We start from the raw sequence: 14,108 nt of genomic DNA on the forward strand, positions 1-14,108 counted from the left end.
CTGCTCCCCTGGATGTGTCCTGTCTCTCCTGTGGCAAATCAAAAGAGCAATTCCCTTTAATTTCCCTACGAGAGCTTACCCGCATCCAGCCACAGCCCCATTCCCGGGCGAGTAATGAAAAAGTTAGAAAGTAAAATGCACGCTCGGATGCCAAGTGGCAGTCCAAATTAACAGCTAATTACGTGCAAATGAGAAATTCCAGAGGCGAGGACGGTCAGGCGGTCTGACAGACAAGAATACAGACATACAGACATACAGGCGCGACATACAGACGAGAGGCAGATGGTGGGAAAGGACAGACAGACGAAGCAGGCATCCAAACACGTACACGCCCCAAAAAGACAGAGAAACGATGTTCGGGGGAGAGCAAAAAGTCAAACATTATTTGAATACGAAATCGCCCTTGAAAAGGGTTTCCAGCAAAGGGAAAACAAGGAAAAACAAAAAAAAAGGAGCGAGTGGGTAAAAAAGCAAACAACCAAATCCATCCTTAAGCCAAGCCAAGGATCTGAGGCGACAAATTAGTCAATGGCGTCGACGTCGACACTAAAAGCGTTATGATTGAGCAAGGACCCGGACAACCGGCAGCCGGCCACTGGGTCCGGGCATCCGACCAAGTCTGGAACTGAACCCCCCTGGGTTTACTCAGTTCATAACAATACTTTGTTGTTTTGTTCTGTTTTGTTGTGAAGCGAACATTTTACATCCCTTGGGTCAGTCAGCAAGTAAGTGGTCGCAATTAAAATTCAAAGAGCACAGTGCATTTTCCGCTCGCATCCGCCAGTCACCGCGCAGATTTCTAGTAGCTGTCCCTGTCCCTGTCATAAGATAGCCGCACCAATCCCCACACGTAGCAAGTGGCAGCCACCGTTTTCACCGCTGCGACAAGCCCTCTGCATAATTACATGGTCAATTGTGTGCAACAAATAACAAGGCATTAGGGAGGACCGAACCGGAGCAAAAACCTACGAGTATCCACAGCTTGGCAGCCACTCCTCGGCAACAGGGAAAAGGAGCCTCGGCGAATGTTTTTAGCCAACAGAACAGGAGCTCCTGCTCCTTTGCGGGCATTTGCATTCCCCGGATCCAGCTTAGTGTTAGTATCTTATCGAGTTTGCCAAATTAACGACTCAAAACGCATTTGCATTCGGTCCAAGCGTGCAGCAGCTTTGCATTCTTTAGTTATTTACATTTTACATTGTTTGTTTTTTCTTTCGTTGTTTTTTTGCTGTCACACTAGAAGTTTCTATTGCATAATAAAAACCCGTCTGGGCCCAAATATCATATCCGAGAAGCACGAACCAGTGCAATCCGATGCGCTAGTCGTTGACAAGGATCCCGCCTGTGGATAAGGATATTCTGAAAACCCTCATTTAAGGAAGGGTTGAGAAGGTTATCAGAACTTCGCAATCTGTGATCGGGCACAAAGAAGTCGCCTTCTTAATGGCCGTACCATAGATGCTGCATTAATAAATGCCGAAAATAATGGACACTCCCGGTTAATTAGCTGACATTTGGTGAATACTTCGCTTGAAGAAAGTGCGAACCCGCCCAAGGCTACTGGTTCGCAGTCTCAAAGTCCCAAAGTTTACGACGCCACCCGGATTGCACCTGCAAGGGCACCCTGGACTCGGTGGACTGTCTGATGTGCCAAAAAATCAAATACCAGCCATGGCAACGCAGACAAAGACGACGACCGGCCGGGCAGACGCAGACGCAGACGTACCGTGAACCAAAAATAATGAACTCCAAATGAAGTAAAACAGAATGAAAATACAGTTTCAATTATTCATATTTCATTAGTGAACGACGGTGTTCCGCATCAGCAAGGGGAGATGAGGCGGCAGGTAACAGTAAAGGTAAAGGCGTGGCCATATAAAATTTATAAAAATCAAAGTAAGCACTGTGAAAGGTGGGTGGGGGGAGTAAATAGGGAATGGGGGGGAACAACAAGGCAGGGCGTTGGAAACAAATCATCATTTTTCTTGGCATGAGCAGCTAGGAGAAAGCAAGAGGAGCAGCAAGGAGCACCGGCATCATCATTTAGGCCAGGGCACATTGATGAATGAAGTGCGTAGTGGTTGAAAGGCCAAAGGGCAGGACGCATTAAAAATGCACACGCAATCAGAAAATTCCTCACGACGGACTCATAAAGCGACTCCTGGCTCCGACAACCCGACAAACCCGTCGACTCCAACTCCGACTCCGACTCCAACGCCGACTTCAGGTGATGGATCAGCAGCTACAGATGAGACAGACGACTACAGAATACAGAAGCACCCGGAGAAGTAGCCGGAGCAGCAGTTGGGCTAATGAGTGAGTCGAAGTGTGCTACACTCCCCCCATCAAATGTCATAGGCCCTTTGAGCCGGGCCTCGTCGGTGGCAATTTATAATTTGTTTGAGGGCTTTCAGCGGCCTTTCAAGGCAATTACCCAGTGCTGCTGCCGTGGCTAGGATGGGTTCCGACAGCACCTTCGCAACGTTTCGGGTTGACTTCGAGCCTATCCGCTGAGCATGGGTCCGGTCCATCCGCTTACTAGGTCAACCCGACCTTCCCCGTACCCGTACCCTTTCCCGGGACCAAGTCATATATTACAGCGCCGGCACCTTGGAGCGCGACGCTTCGCTCCACATAGCATCGCATAGCATCGTCGGGGATATTTTCTTTGACACGGCCAACATTCTGGCACGTTCGCATCGAGCAAACACCCATCGAGAGCTCGTGTATGTGCTTGGTCTGCGGCTGTTGATGTTACGGATGTGCTGACCCACAGATACGAGTATGCACAGATTTTCTTCCGTTCGCAGAGGTACTTTCGCTCTTTCCGGTTGGTATTGGATCTGTGGGCAAGGATGAGGCTGTGGCTGTGGCTGAGGATGAGGTTGAGCACGGCGATGATGATGGTACACTTCCATACAAGGCATTGTAGATTTGTATTAAAATTCAAGCTCTTTCATGTTATTAATATTCCATTGCGTATTCGCGCGAGAATATATTCCATTTTTAATAACACGAAACTTTATGAAAATTTTATAAATAAAAGGCACGAGCTGAAGAAGAAGCAGGAGCCGGTGGAGGAGGAGAAGGAGCAGGAGCAGGAGGAGACGAAGGAGCAGCAAGAGAAGCCGTAGCTGGGTCCATCGCTGGCGTCAGAAAAAGAAAGCTCAAAAGTCAAAGCAAACACAGGGAAAAGTCACTGGGGCGAGCGAGAACTGTGGGATTCCCGGACTTGAACTCGACTCCGACTAAAGGGAGTCCCATGAAGAGGGGTAGAGTGGATGGACTCAGTTGGAGCGTCGGAGCGGGTGAACCGAGGGTGTAATTGCGCAATGAACCCAGCAGGAACGGTGGCCGGAGTAGAACAGGAGCAGGAGGAATCACACACAGAAAAAGAAACAACAAAGAAAAAACAATTGAAATGTGAATATTAAATATACGAGTACGAGCACCAGATGCCCTCCGCCCACCGTCTTCCCCATATCTCTGCCATCTCCGCTGCAGCACCTTGCATATGGCGGAGGCACACCCACATACCATACCCACACCACAGCCATCCACCACCCACCGTTTGGCGTCAACTCCCCGCGGCGTCATTGTGTACACTTGTAGGAGGCAACGGGAAATCCCATTTGATGGCATTTAGATGGGATCACTGATTGATGTTACGGGCTTTCCACGCTTTCCACGCCCCTTTCCTGGCTAAAAGTTTTCGGAGAGTCGATTCGTAAAGTCCTGGTGGACTCTTGGTCGAAAAGAAGGTATACTTAACTGGGCTAAAGATAAGCGGAATACTTGCGTAGATCTTAAGGGTATTATGCAGGAAATCTTCATTCCGGTAGATACGCTTTTGATAGATACAGAGTCGAAGGAAGCAAAGATTGCAACCGTTCTAGCTATCGAACTTCCTAAGGGATCAATAGGTTAAGATACGTAGATTGTTCAATACGGTTAATCAGTTATCTTCATGGAATAAGGATTAAGATTAATTTCAAGCTCGTTCATGGCCATCTCTAGATGCTGATATTACAAACACTCGGTCCATTTAGTTGGTGAGTATACAGAATAATGGCAACTGACTGACATCATTGATTTCATTGGAAAAAGGTTGGGCGAGAACTCAAGCTAACTTTTCGCTCATCTGCACTATCGAGTTCCCCGTAATTCTTGGCCTTATACCGGAACTTCTGATGATAAGTCGCTCCCGGGTAGGGAGCACAGCCCCCGATTACTTGTAATGCATGCAACGAGGCACATTAATTAAATAAAAATTGATTTTCCAAGCGCATGAAATGCAATCAACGACCAGGCTTCAAGTGGGCCCATCTCCGTCGCGATGGGATGGAGAACTATACCGAGAGCATGTGGCCTGGATCCTGTCTCTACTCTCTGCGCCCCTCCTCCGTTCAAGCCCCCTGTCAAATGTAGTTAACAAAGTGTACGCTTTTTCCGCCTGTGTCCCACTCTACTGTTCTGCTATTTTTTGTGCGGCTTTTTCACTCGGTGCGGATGCTGCTGCGTCGTATGCATAAGTATATAATGTGCAGCTGGCTGGACATGGATGGTGCCAGTATCCATGGTTGGGTTGGGTGTGGACCCTGCGCCACGTCCATGGTAGCCATGGTGCCGGGCACCCGCTTGTTTCGCCTTTTATCCATTTGGCCACAACGGCGGCAATGAGTTTAATGTGCGCTGTCGCTTTTTGGCCGTATTTAAACCACAGCAAGTCATCAGGCAAATTGAATTTTCAACGTATGGTCGCACATTGCGTTGCACCACTCCGTGGCACCACGACACCACTCGCCTGGTCTTCTCTATCTCATTTTCCCTCGCCATCTCTGGATCTGCGCTTCGGTCCATCCAATAGTGATCCAGCTTTAAGGCTTTGGGTCTGTGTCCGTGTCCGTGTCCGTGTCCATGTCAGTGGCAGCATAACATTTCCATCTCTCTCTTGTCAGCTCGGTCAGCGAGTGTTCGTCTCCCTCTGTGCCCTCTATAGACCACTCTCTTTACCACAGTCGCTTTCTTCGTTTCTCGTTACAAAATTACCCACGATAAAAATTGAATTACTTCATCGCCGTCGTCGTCGTCATCGTCGTCGTCGTCGTGTTCCAGCTCCCTGGGAAGAAGGGGCATTGTCAGTGCAAAGTGTTATGCTTACTCTTGACGCGGCCATGGCCCTGCTCCGCCGACTACTTAGAAGATACTGAAACTGTCGCCAGGCCTGGCTGGGCGTAGTCCTCCTCCCAGTTCTGGTCCTGGTCTCGGTCTCGGTCCTCCTGCTGGCTGGTGCCTGTCCTGCGTGTATGTGTGTGTGTGTGACTTGGTCTAATGATAAATGAGCTGCAATGGATGACAGCGAATCAACTTAAGTGTATTGCTCTGCTTCACTCTCCCATCCTCCCACTCGGAGTGCCGGTCCAGAGAGTACTCACAGAGCCTTCTCCCTAACTCCCTAACTGTACTTCTGGCCGGGAGAGCAGGCCCCCCATCTTCCCAGAATGCCAGCCAACAGCCAATGCACTTTCCCCTCGGCGCTTTTTTTCCGTGTTTGCGCTTCACTTGAAAATTCCGGGGTACACTAAATATTTACATAGGAAAAAACTTGGCAAGTGTAAGTGAGATGCTTTAAGGAGCACTGGGCGGAAAACTTGCGGGAGTTCCACCACTCATTACGAGGGGGGCAGGATTAAGGCGGATAAAAACTGGAATATTCAGTAAATTTGACGGAACTTAAGTGGGGTTATCCGGAAAGAAGCGGCAAACCAGCAGTTGGAGCAGCTTCAGATTCATCTCATACTAACGGCTTCGAGCCGATAGCGGCTCCGCAATAATATTTCCTGGCTTTCGCTGCTAATATAGATTTAGTGACCTTAGCCAATTCAGATGAAGATATTGCTCCGTGACTGCCAGCTCATGATTCTGCCATGTACGCTTAATCCACTTACTATACGTTCTTATAGTATTAAAAGGCTGGCAACGGGCACAATCAAACAAAATCCTTCTCAGAATCAAACATGTCTGGAAAATAACACAGTCCCAACAAATGACTAAGACCGCGAAAAAGTACACAGCTGCTGCAATGATTGCACCGACAGTGGATGCTTAATACCATTTTTTTAATCAAATTTGTCTTAAAAAAACTTTTTCTTGGGTTTCCAGAGGAGGAAAACAATTTCAATCTTGGGCCTCCGCCTAATTGATTTCTAAGATGTACAATATCAAGGGCTCCCGCCGCAATCCCAATCTTTGACACTCGCCTAAATGGAAAACCAATGTTTGCCCACATCCCGCTTCTCATAAACAATCTCACTCCCGGCTTTCTGCAGATCCTGCACTTTAGGCATTTTACAGTTCTCTCTTTGGATGACGAAATCCAATACTCGGGATGGCAGAAAGTTCAAGTCAGTCTTGATCCAGCAGCGACACCGCAAAGTCTAGCTAAAAATTAAGATCGCGCAAACCCTTTGTCCGGAATCCTTTGTGACCCTCTACTTAAATCTATATCAGTGAAGTTAGAAGTAAAATAAAAACTTTTTAAAAACACAATCCGCTACCGCAGTTATTTAATTTGCATAGGTCCACCCCTTTTGCCTAATAATATAAACCTTGAAGACGAAAGGCCGCACTCTCTCACTAACACCTACTAGGCAGTGTGACAGAGAGTGGACGGGAATAAACGTAAATTAAAAAGAGTGCAACGAAAGAGACCACTGCAAATAATTTCGTAGTGTAGAGCTCAGAATACACTGAGAATAATATTGGGATCCATCATATACTTTATGGGGTTTGACATGCAACCTCATCGGTGTTACACACACCACACCACATCCCCAACAAAACTAATATATGTGGGGTTCTTTATTTATTTAAGGATTAATAGTTAATTTTGTAGTTAATGTTCAATAAATATGGGGTAAATATATCTCTTTACCGTCGTTAGGTTTTTTGTTAACACACGCTCGCGTTGCCGTCGTGGTTTTTTCGTCTTCCGTTCACCGTCGTTTCTTTTAATGGGATGCCCTCTTCGTTGCTCGTCGTTTTCTAGGGATGGGATCATCATTTCTGCTCGTTATATCTAGAGATCGTATCATCGTTGCCGCTCGGTGTGTTCGGTTACGATTTGCGTACGAAACTGTACACCAACCCATATATTTGTATACAATATACATGCATATATCCCTAAACTCTTCGAGTAACGCATAAACGTTTGCATGGACTTCAAGATTTATTGATGGAAAGAAAATTTATTTTTTATATAGTACAATAAATTAGAAAAGAGGACTATTTATAGATAGAATATCATTGCCAATACAATTGATGCTGAGATTATTATGTGGATAATACAGATTTGATTCCCCGCCCAGGGAGATGTCGATCACATTCCCTTACTTCTCCAGGCAGCGAGCCTCGTCCTTGGGCACACAGCTCTGTTCCAGCCAGTCGAATCGCTTCTTTTTGTCGCAGCGCAGGTGCACGAACTTGTGCTTCTCAGAGGAACTCTTCACCTCACAGCGGTAGTATTTCTTGCAGTCACGGACATCAGGGAAGACGTCCTCCTCGTTGCAGTCCTCCTCGTTCTTCAGTTTCTTGATGATGTTCTTCACGTACTTCTTCTTTTCCTTTGAGCTCAGCTTGTCCTCGTCATTCTTCTCATCATCCTTGGACTTCTTCGACTCGCTGTCCTTTTCTTCCTTTTCCTCCTTTTCCTCCTTGGAATCTTTCGACTTTTCCTTCTCCTGTTCTTTCTTCTCTTCGCGGGAACTGTCCTTCTCAGCGGAGCTGGGCTTCTTCTGCTCCTGCTCCTTGGACTGGTCTTCGCCTGACTTCGGCTTGTCCTTTGGTTTCTCGCCAGATCCCTTGTTGCTCTCTTCGACAGAGGCGTTCTCGCTGGATGCAGCTCCACCTGATGGGGGTGCAGGGGCAGCCTGCTCTACGCTCTCGACAGCTTCGGGGCTATTGTTGCTGGGCTTCTCTGGTCGCTGGGGACTCGCTGGTTCCGGACTGGTAGCGGGGGCTTGAGTAACGGTGACTGGCTTACGAGTTGTCCGCCAGCTGTTTACCCAGTTCTGCCAGTTCGGCCAGAATGGAAGTGGCCGATTGGGAGAGGTGGGCTGGGAATTGCCATTGTTGGGTCCTTCAGCCTTGTCGGTTTGTCCTGGACGATGTGGGCCCAATGGCCAGAACGGCAGCTGCGGAATTGGGCGGAAAGTTGGTCGAGTCTGGCCTGGCAGAATAGAATCGGCAGTCGAAACAGCCGGAGCGTTAGGATCAGCTGGAGTACCAGGAGCAGCAGTCGAAACAGCGGGTGCGTTGGGAACTGCTGGAGCACCAGGAGCAGCCGGGGTACCAGGAGCAGCCGGGGTACCAGGAGCAGCCGGGGTACCAGGAGCGGCAGTTGAAACAGGGGGAGCGTTGGGATCGGCAGGAGTACCAGGAGCGGCAGTCGAGACAGCGGGAGCGTTGGGATCAGCAGGGGTACCAGGAGCAGCAGTCGAAACAGCCGGAGCGTTAGGATCGGCAGGAGTACCAGGAGCAGCAGTCGAAACAGCGGGAGCGTTGGGATCAGCAGGAGTGCCAGGAGCGGCAGTCGAGCCAGCGGGAGCGTTGGGATCAGCAGGGGTACCAGGAGCAGCAGTCGAAACAGCCGGAGCGTTAGGATCGGCAGGAGTACCAGGAGCAGCAGTCGAAACAGCGGGAGCGTTGGGATCAGCAGGAGTGCCAGGAGCGGCAGTCGAGCCAGCGGGAGCGTTGGGATCAGCAGGGGTACCAGGAGCAGCAGTCGAAACAGCCGGAGCGTTAGGATCGGCAGGAGTACCAGGAGCAGCAGTCGAAACAGCGGGAGCGTTGGGATCAGCAGGAGTGCCAGGAGCGGCAGTCGAGCCAGCGGGAGCGTTGGGATCAGCAGGGGTACCAGGAGCGGCAGTTGAACCAGCGGGAGCGTTGGGATCGGCAGGGGTACCAGGAGCAGCAGTCGAAACAGCCGGAGCGTTAGGATCGGCAGGAGTACCAGGAGCAGCAGTCGAAACAGCGGGAGCGTTGGGATCAGCAGGAGTGCCAGGAGCGGCAGTCGAGCCAGCGGGAGCGTTGGGATCAGCAGGGGTACCAGGAGCAGCTGTCGAACCAGCGGGAGCGTTGGGATCGGCAGGAGTACCCGGAGCGGCAGTTGAACCAGCGGGAGCGTTGGAATCAGCTGGAGTTCCAGGAGCGGCTGTCGAACTGGCGGGAGCGTTGGGATCCAGAGGAGCATTGGGGTCCAGAGGAGCATTAGGATCCAGTGGTGCGTTGGGATCGGCAGGAGCTCCAGGAGCGGCAGTCGAACCAGCGGGAGCGTTAGGGTCCACAGGAGCATTGGGGTCCAGAGGAGCATTAGGGTCCAGTGGAGCATTAGGGTCCAGTGGAGCATTAGGGTCCAGTGGAGCGTTGGGATCGGCAGGAGCTCCAGGAGCTGCTGTCGAACCAGCGGGAGCGTTGGGATCAGCTGGAGTTCCAGGAGCGGCTGTCGAACCGGCGGGAGCGTTGGGATCTAGAGGAGAATTGGGATCCAGGGGTGCGTTGGGATCGGCAGGAGCTCCAGGAGCGGCTGTCGAACCAGCGGGAGTGTTGGGATCCGCTGGAGTTCCAGGAGCGGCTGTCGAACCGGCGGGAGCGTTGGGATCTAGAGGAGCATTGGGATCCAGGGGTGCGTTGGGATTGGCAGGAGCTCCAGGAGCGGCTGTCGAACCAGCGGGAGCGTTGGGATCTGCTGGAGTTCCAGGAGCGGCTGTCGAACCGGCGGGAGCGTTGGGATCCAGAGGAGCATTGGGGTCCAGAGGAGCATTAGGGTCCAGAGGAGCGTTGGGATCAGCTGGAGTTCCAGGAGCGGCTGTCGAACCGGCGGGAGCGTTGGGATCTAGAGGAGCATTGGGATCCAGGGGTGCGTTGGGATCGGCAGGAGCTCCAGGAGCGGCTGTCGAACCAGCGGGAGCGTTGGGATCTGCTGGAGTTCCAGGAGCGGCTGTCGAACCGGCGGGAGCGTTGGGATCCAGAGGAGCATTGGGGTCCAGAGGAGCATTAGGATCCAGTGGTGCGTTGGGATCGGCAGGAGCTCCAGGAGCGGCAGTCGAACCAGCGGGAGCGTTAGGGTCCACAGGAGCATTGGGGTCCAGAGGAGCATTAGGGTCCAGTGGAGCGTTGGGATCAGCTGGAGTTCCAGGAGCGGCTGTCGAACCGGCGGGAGCGTTGGGATCTAGAGGAGCATTGGGATCCAGGGGTGCGTTGGGATCGGCAGGAGCTCCAGGAGCGGCTGTCGAACCAGCGGGAGCGTTGGGATCTGCTGGAGTTCCAGGAGCGGCTGTCGAGCCAGCGGGAGCGTTGGGATCTAGAGGAGCATTGGGATCCAGGGGTGCGTTCGGATCGGCAGGAGCTCCAGGAGCGGCTGTCGAACCAGCGGGAGCGTTGGGATCCGCTGGAGTTCCAGGAGCGGCTGTCGAAGCAGCGGGATCGTTGGGGTTTACCTCGCCAGGAGCAGCGGTTGATCCTTCTGGTGCGTTGGGGTCCAGAGGAGCATTGGGATCCAGGGGTGCGTTGGGGTCAGCAGGAGATCCAGGAGCGGCAGTCGAAGCAGCGGGATCGTTGGGGTTTACCTCTCCAGGAGCAGCGGTTGTTCCTTCTGGTGCGTTGGGGTCCAGGGGAGCATTGGGATCCAGCGGTGCGTTGGGATCAGCAGGGGCTCCAGGAGCAGGAGTTGAACCAGCGGGATCGTTGGGGTTTACTTCTCCAGGAGCAGCGGTTGTTCCTTCTGGTGCATTGGGGTCCAGAGGAGCATTGGGATCCAGCGGTGCGTTGGGATCGGCAGGAGCTCCAGGAGCGGCTGTCGAACCAGCGGGAGCGTTGGGATCCGCTGGAGTTCCAGGAGCGGCTGTCGAAGCAGCGGGATCGTTGGGGTTTACCTCGCCAGGAGCAGCGGTTGATCCTTCTGGTGCGTTAGGGTCTAGAGGAGCATTGGGATCCAGGGGTGCGTTGGGGTCAGCAGGAGATCCAGGAGCGGCAGTCGAAGCAGCGGGATCGTTGGGGTTTACCTCTCCAGGAGCAGCGGTTGTTCCTTCTGGTGCGTTGGGGTCCAGGGGAGCATTGGGATCCAGCGGTGCGTTGGGATCAGCAGGGGCTCCAGGAGCAGGAGTGGAACCAGCGGGATCGTTGGGGTTTATTTCTCCAGGAGCCGCGGTTGTTCCTTCTGGTGCGGTGGGGTCCAGAGGAGCATTGGGATCCAGCGGTGCGTTGGGATCAGCAGGTACTCCTGGAGCAGGAGTCGAACCAGCGGGATCGTTGGGGTTTACCTCTCCAGGAGCAGCGGTTGTCCCTTCTGGTGCGTTGGGGTCCAGAGGAGCATTGGGATCGATGGGTGCGTTAGGATCAACAGTAGATCCTTCGGGCGCATTGGGGTCCAATGGTGCATTAGGATCGATTGTTGTGTTGCTTCCATCAGAGCCGGGAGACAGAGTTGTCTCAACAGGCGCGTTGGGATCCCAGGAAGCATCGGTGGTAGTGTCCTCGGGAATGACTGATATGGTGGACTCCGGGTCTAGGGGCAGCTCGGACCATGCCGTTTCTGTGGTTGTTTCCGTGATGATGGTTGTCTCAGCAGGAGCTGTGGTTGTCTCAGCTGGAGCCGTGGTCGTCTCAGCTGGGGCTGTGGTCGTCTCAACTGGAGCTGTGGTCGTCTCAACTGGGGCTGTGGTCGTCTCAGCTGGAGCAGATGATCCTGGACCCTCAGTGGAGATCACTTCGGGGGTGGCGTTGGAGGCAACGACAAGCGGGGCAGATTCACTCACGGCGGCCGGACTGTCGGTGATCGTCACCATCTTCGCAACAGCCGCCGTGGGTGCCTCTGCGTCCGACTTGATGGGCTCGCAAATCTCGATGCCATCGGTGACGCAACGGGTGCTCGTCTGGCAGGCAATGACGGCGCCCGTGGTCAGATCGTCCACGCAGATCTGGTAGGTGAGAGGTCCCACGCAGACAGCCGACTTGCCACCGCACTTGAGGACGGCGGCGGCTCCTCTTGCCTGGTGGTTTGCCACTAGGGCTGTAAGCTGGAAGAGAGATGCAGAAGAGGGGCGGGAGGTTAGTCGGGCTGCGATCTCGAAGGGAGTCGGTGCACTGTTCGTCGCAAGTCATGGCGGAGACTCGGGACCGCAACAACTACACATTGGGTACGTTTCACTTGCATAGGATACTTTTGAGTTGTCGCTGATTGATTTGAACGTTATCCAAAGTATCAAGAATCCCGGGAGCTAAGATTAGTTCGGGTTCGTTTGGGGTTCGATTTAGCGGGGTTGGGTTGGGGTTTGGTGTTTGTGTTTTTCGTGGCGTGTATCGAGGCATATCCAAGTGCCACACCGAAGTTCCAATAGAAAATTTATACGACTCGTCAGCAAAGACAGAACAGCAAGCAACAAAAAAAAAATATCAAATAAAAAAATAATTCCATCTTGGCACTTGGAGCCGATGAAGCGATCGATCAACATGATGCGGGCTCTGCGGATATGATGGATTGCTGGTCGCGACTTTGGGATTATGCAATTACCACAAGTAAGACCAGAAGTCTGGTCGATCGGTTCGTTGTCATCGTCGTCGTTTGATCCGTTGGGTTCGAATGAAAGATCGTTACTATCCTCTGTACGCCTATCTGTCGCGCTTTTATGCAAAATCTCCGGCGTATCTTCGTTCCTTTCCGGCGAAATCTTCTGTGACGCTAGCCAAATAAACGATAATCGCTTGTTTGCCCCTGATAAGCGCAGCTAAACCAATTTATGATATTGCGGAGTAAGATATTCCATTCTGGCTACCCAAAAAACATAGAGAAAACTCCAACGTATCTGTGGTATCAGTGCTCCAGGCAAGGGACTCGAACTGCTCAAATGAGGTCGAAGGGCCCAAATTCTCAATGGTAAAGGCGATGTGATGTTATGTGATGTGATGTGTTGTGACCACCCGCCTTGATGTGGTCTTCTGATCACGCACTTTTCCGCTGGGTCCATGAATCACTCCCCTTATCGAGGCAGAAGAGTTAAACGATAATATAGTTCTCGGGAATCTGTTTTGACTGCCAAATACGTAATCTTAATCTTGGCCAGCTAACGTCAAGGTAAATGTTGATAAAACGGGCTGCGCATTTCCGTTGACTAGCGTCTTTGCTTTATTTGCCCCAAACCAAAGATACGAGTAAATACACAAAAACACAGGGTACGGAACATATTCGTTTGTCTGGATTTTATTTGACACTATCCCATCCCATCCCATTCAGAAGCGTTCCTCAGATGTGATGTGATGTGATGGGGTCATACCAGAATGCATTTTCATCGTCAGACCCCGCTCATGACGCAGTCAGTCTCTTGCCCTCTTCTTTGCGAGCATCTAGATAAGAATTGAGTACACGTATTTCGGTAGCCCCAAACAGATAACCCTTCAGCTATGATCTGCTGTCCAAAATGCACGTCACTTCGGACTCGTCCTGACATCTGAGATCCACCGCAAATGCACAACCGGTCGCATGAACGATATATTGTACTGGAAGCCCTTACGGAGGGCAGCAATCTTGAGTTGGAACCCACGACATTGAATAACCAGAGACACCAGAACACACGACTACGAGTATGTTATAGAACCAGATTCTATTATTATTATTTTATTCCATTATATGTGATTACTGATAGAGCAAGTGAAGTATTTTCGTACCCAAGATTCCAGTGGATTGCAGTGCAGTGTTTTAAATTTTACAACCCATATGTTCACACATTCCCCGAGGCCCAAGTACTCAATGGCCTGCATCCAAGATTTCATTTTGCTATGGGCCAAAACTTCCATTAGCATCTGTTATGGATCCCATGGAGGGTTCTATTCATCCCTTTGACACCGAGCGGCCGGCCCATTGGATATGCCCTTTGAGCTTGTCCCGCAAATTCCATGAATATTGAACAATTAAGTGGAATTTGCTTTACTTTTTCCGCTGTTAATGCGGTTAAGCCGTACAACAAAAAATGATAAATGGCAAACGCAAAATGCAAAATGCAAAATGAAAAGCGGAAAATGAAAAATGAAAAATGCAATGCAGGCGCAGTCACATT

At 51.3% G+C, this 14,108-nt stretch overlaps 1 protein-coding gene and 1 long non-coding RNA gene across 2 annotated transcripts; one reads left to right on the forward strand and one right to left on the reverse strand.

Annotated features, from left to right (window-relative positions):
• The first annotated feature begins 1,907 nt into the window (after window positions 1-1,907).
• Window positions 1,908-3,020, forward strand: LOC117184848 (uncharacterized). The gene is made up of 2 exons (XR_004470313.1): window positions 1,908-2,316; window positions 2,415-3,020. It is a non-coding gene; the product is annotated as an uncharacterized lncRNA (long non-coding RNA).
• Window positions 3,021-7,227: 4,207 nt separating this feature from the next.
• Window positions 7,228-12,673, reverse strand: Muc11A (Mucin 11A). The gene is made up of 2 exons (XM_033382968.1): window positions 12,569-12,673; window positions 7,228-12,074 (listed from the first exon to the last, which is right to left on the reverse strand). The coding sequence occupies exons 1-2, from the start codon at window positions 12,608-12,610 to the stop codon at window positions 7,389-7,391; spliced, it is 4,728 nt and encodes a 1,575-aa protein (XP_033238859.1). The 5' UTR covers window positions 12,611-12,673; the 3' UTR covers window positions 7,228-7,388.
• Between the last annotated feature and the right edge of the window lie 1,435 nt (window positions 12,674-14,108).

Source organism: Drosophila pseudoobscura, chromosome X, assembly GCF_009870125.1.
Source record: "Drosophila pseudoobscura strain MV-25-SWS-2005 chromosome X, UCI_Dpse_MV25, whole genome shotgun sequence".
In the NCBI taxonomy this organism is placed as follows: Eukaryota; Metazoa; Arthropoda; class Insecta; order Diptera; family Drosophilidae; genus Drosophila; species Drosophila pseudoobscura.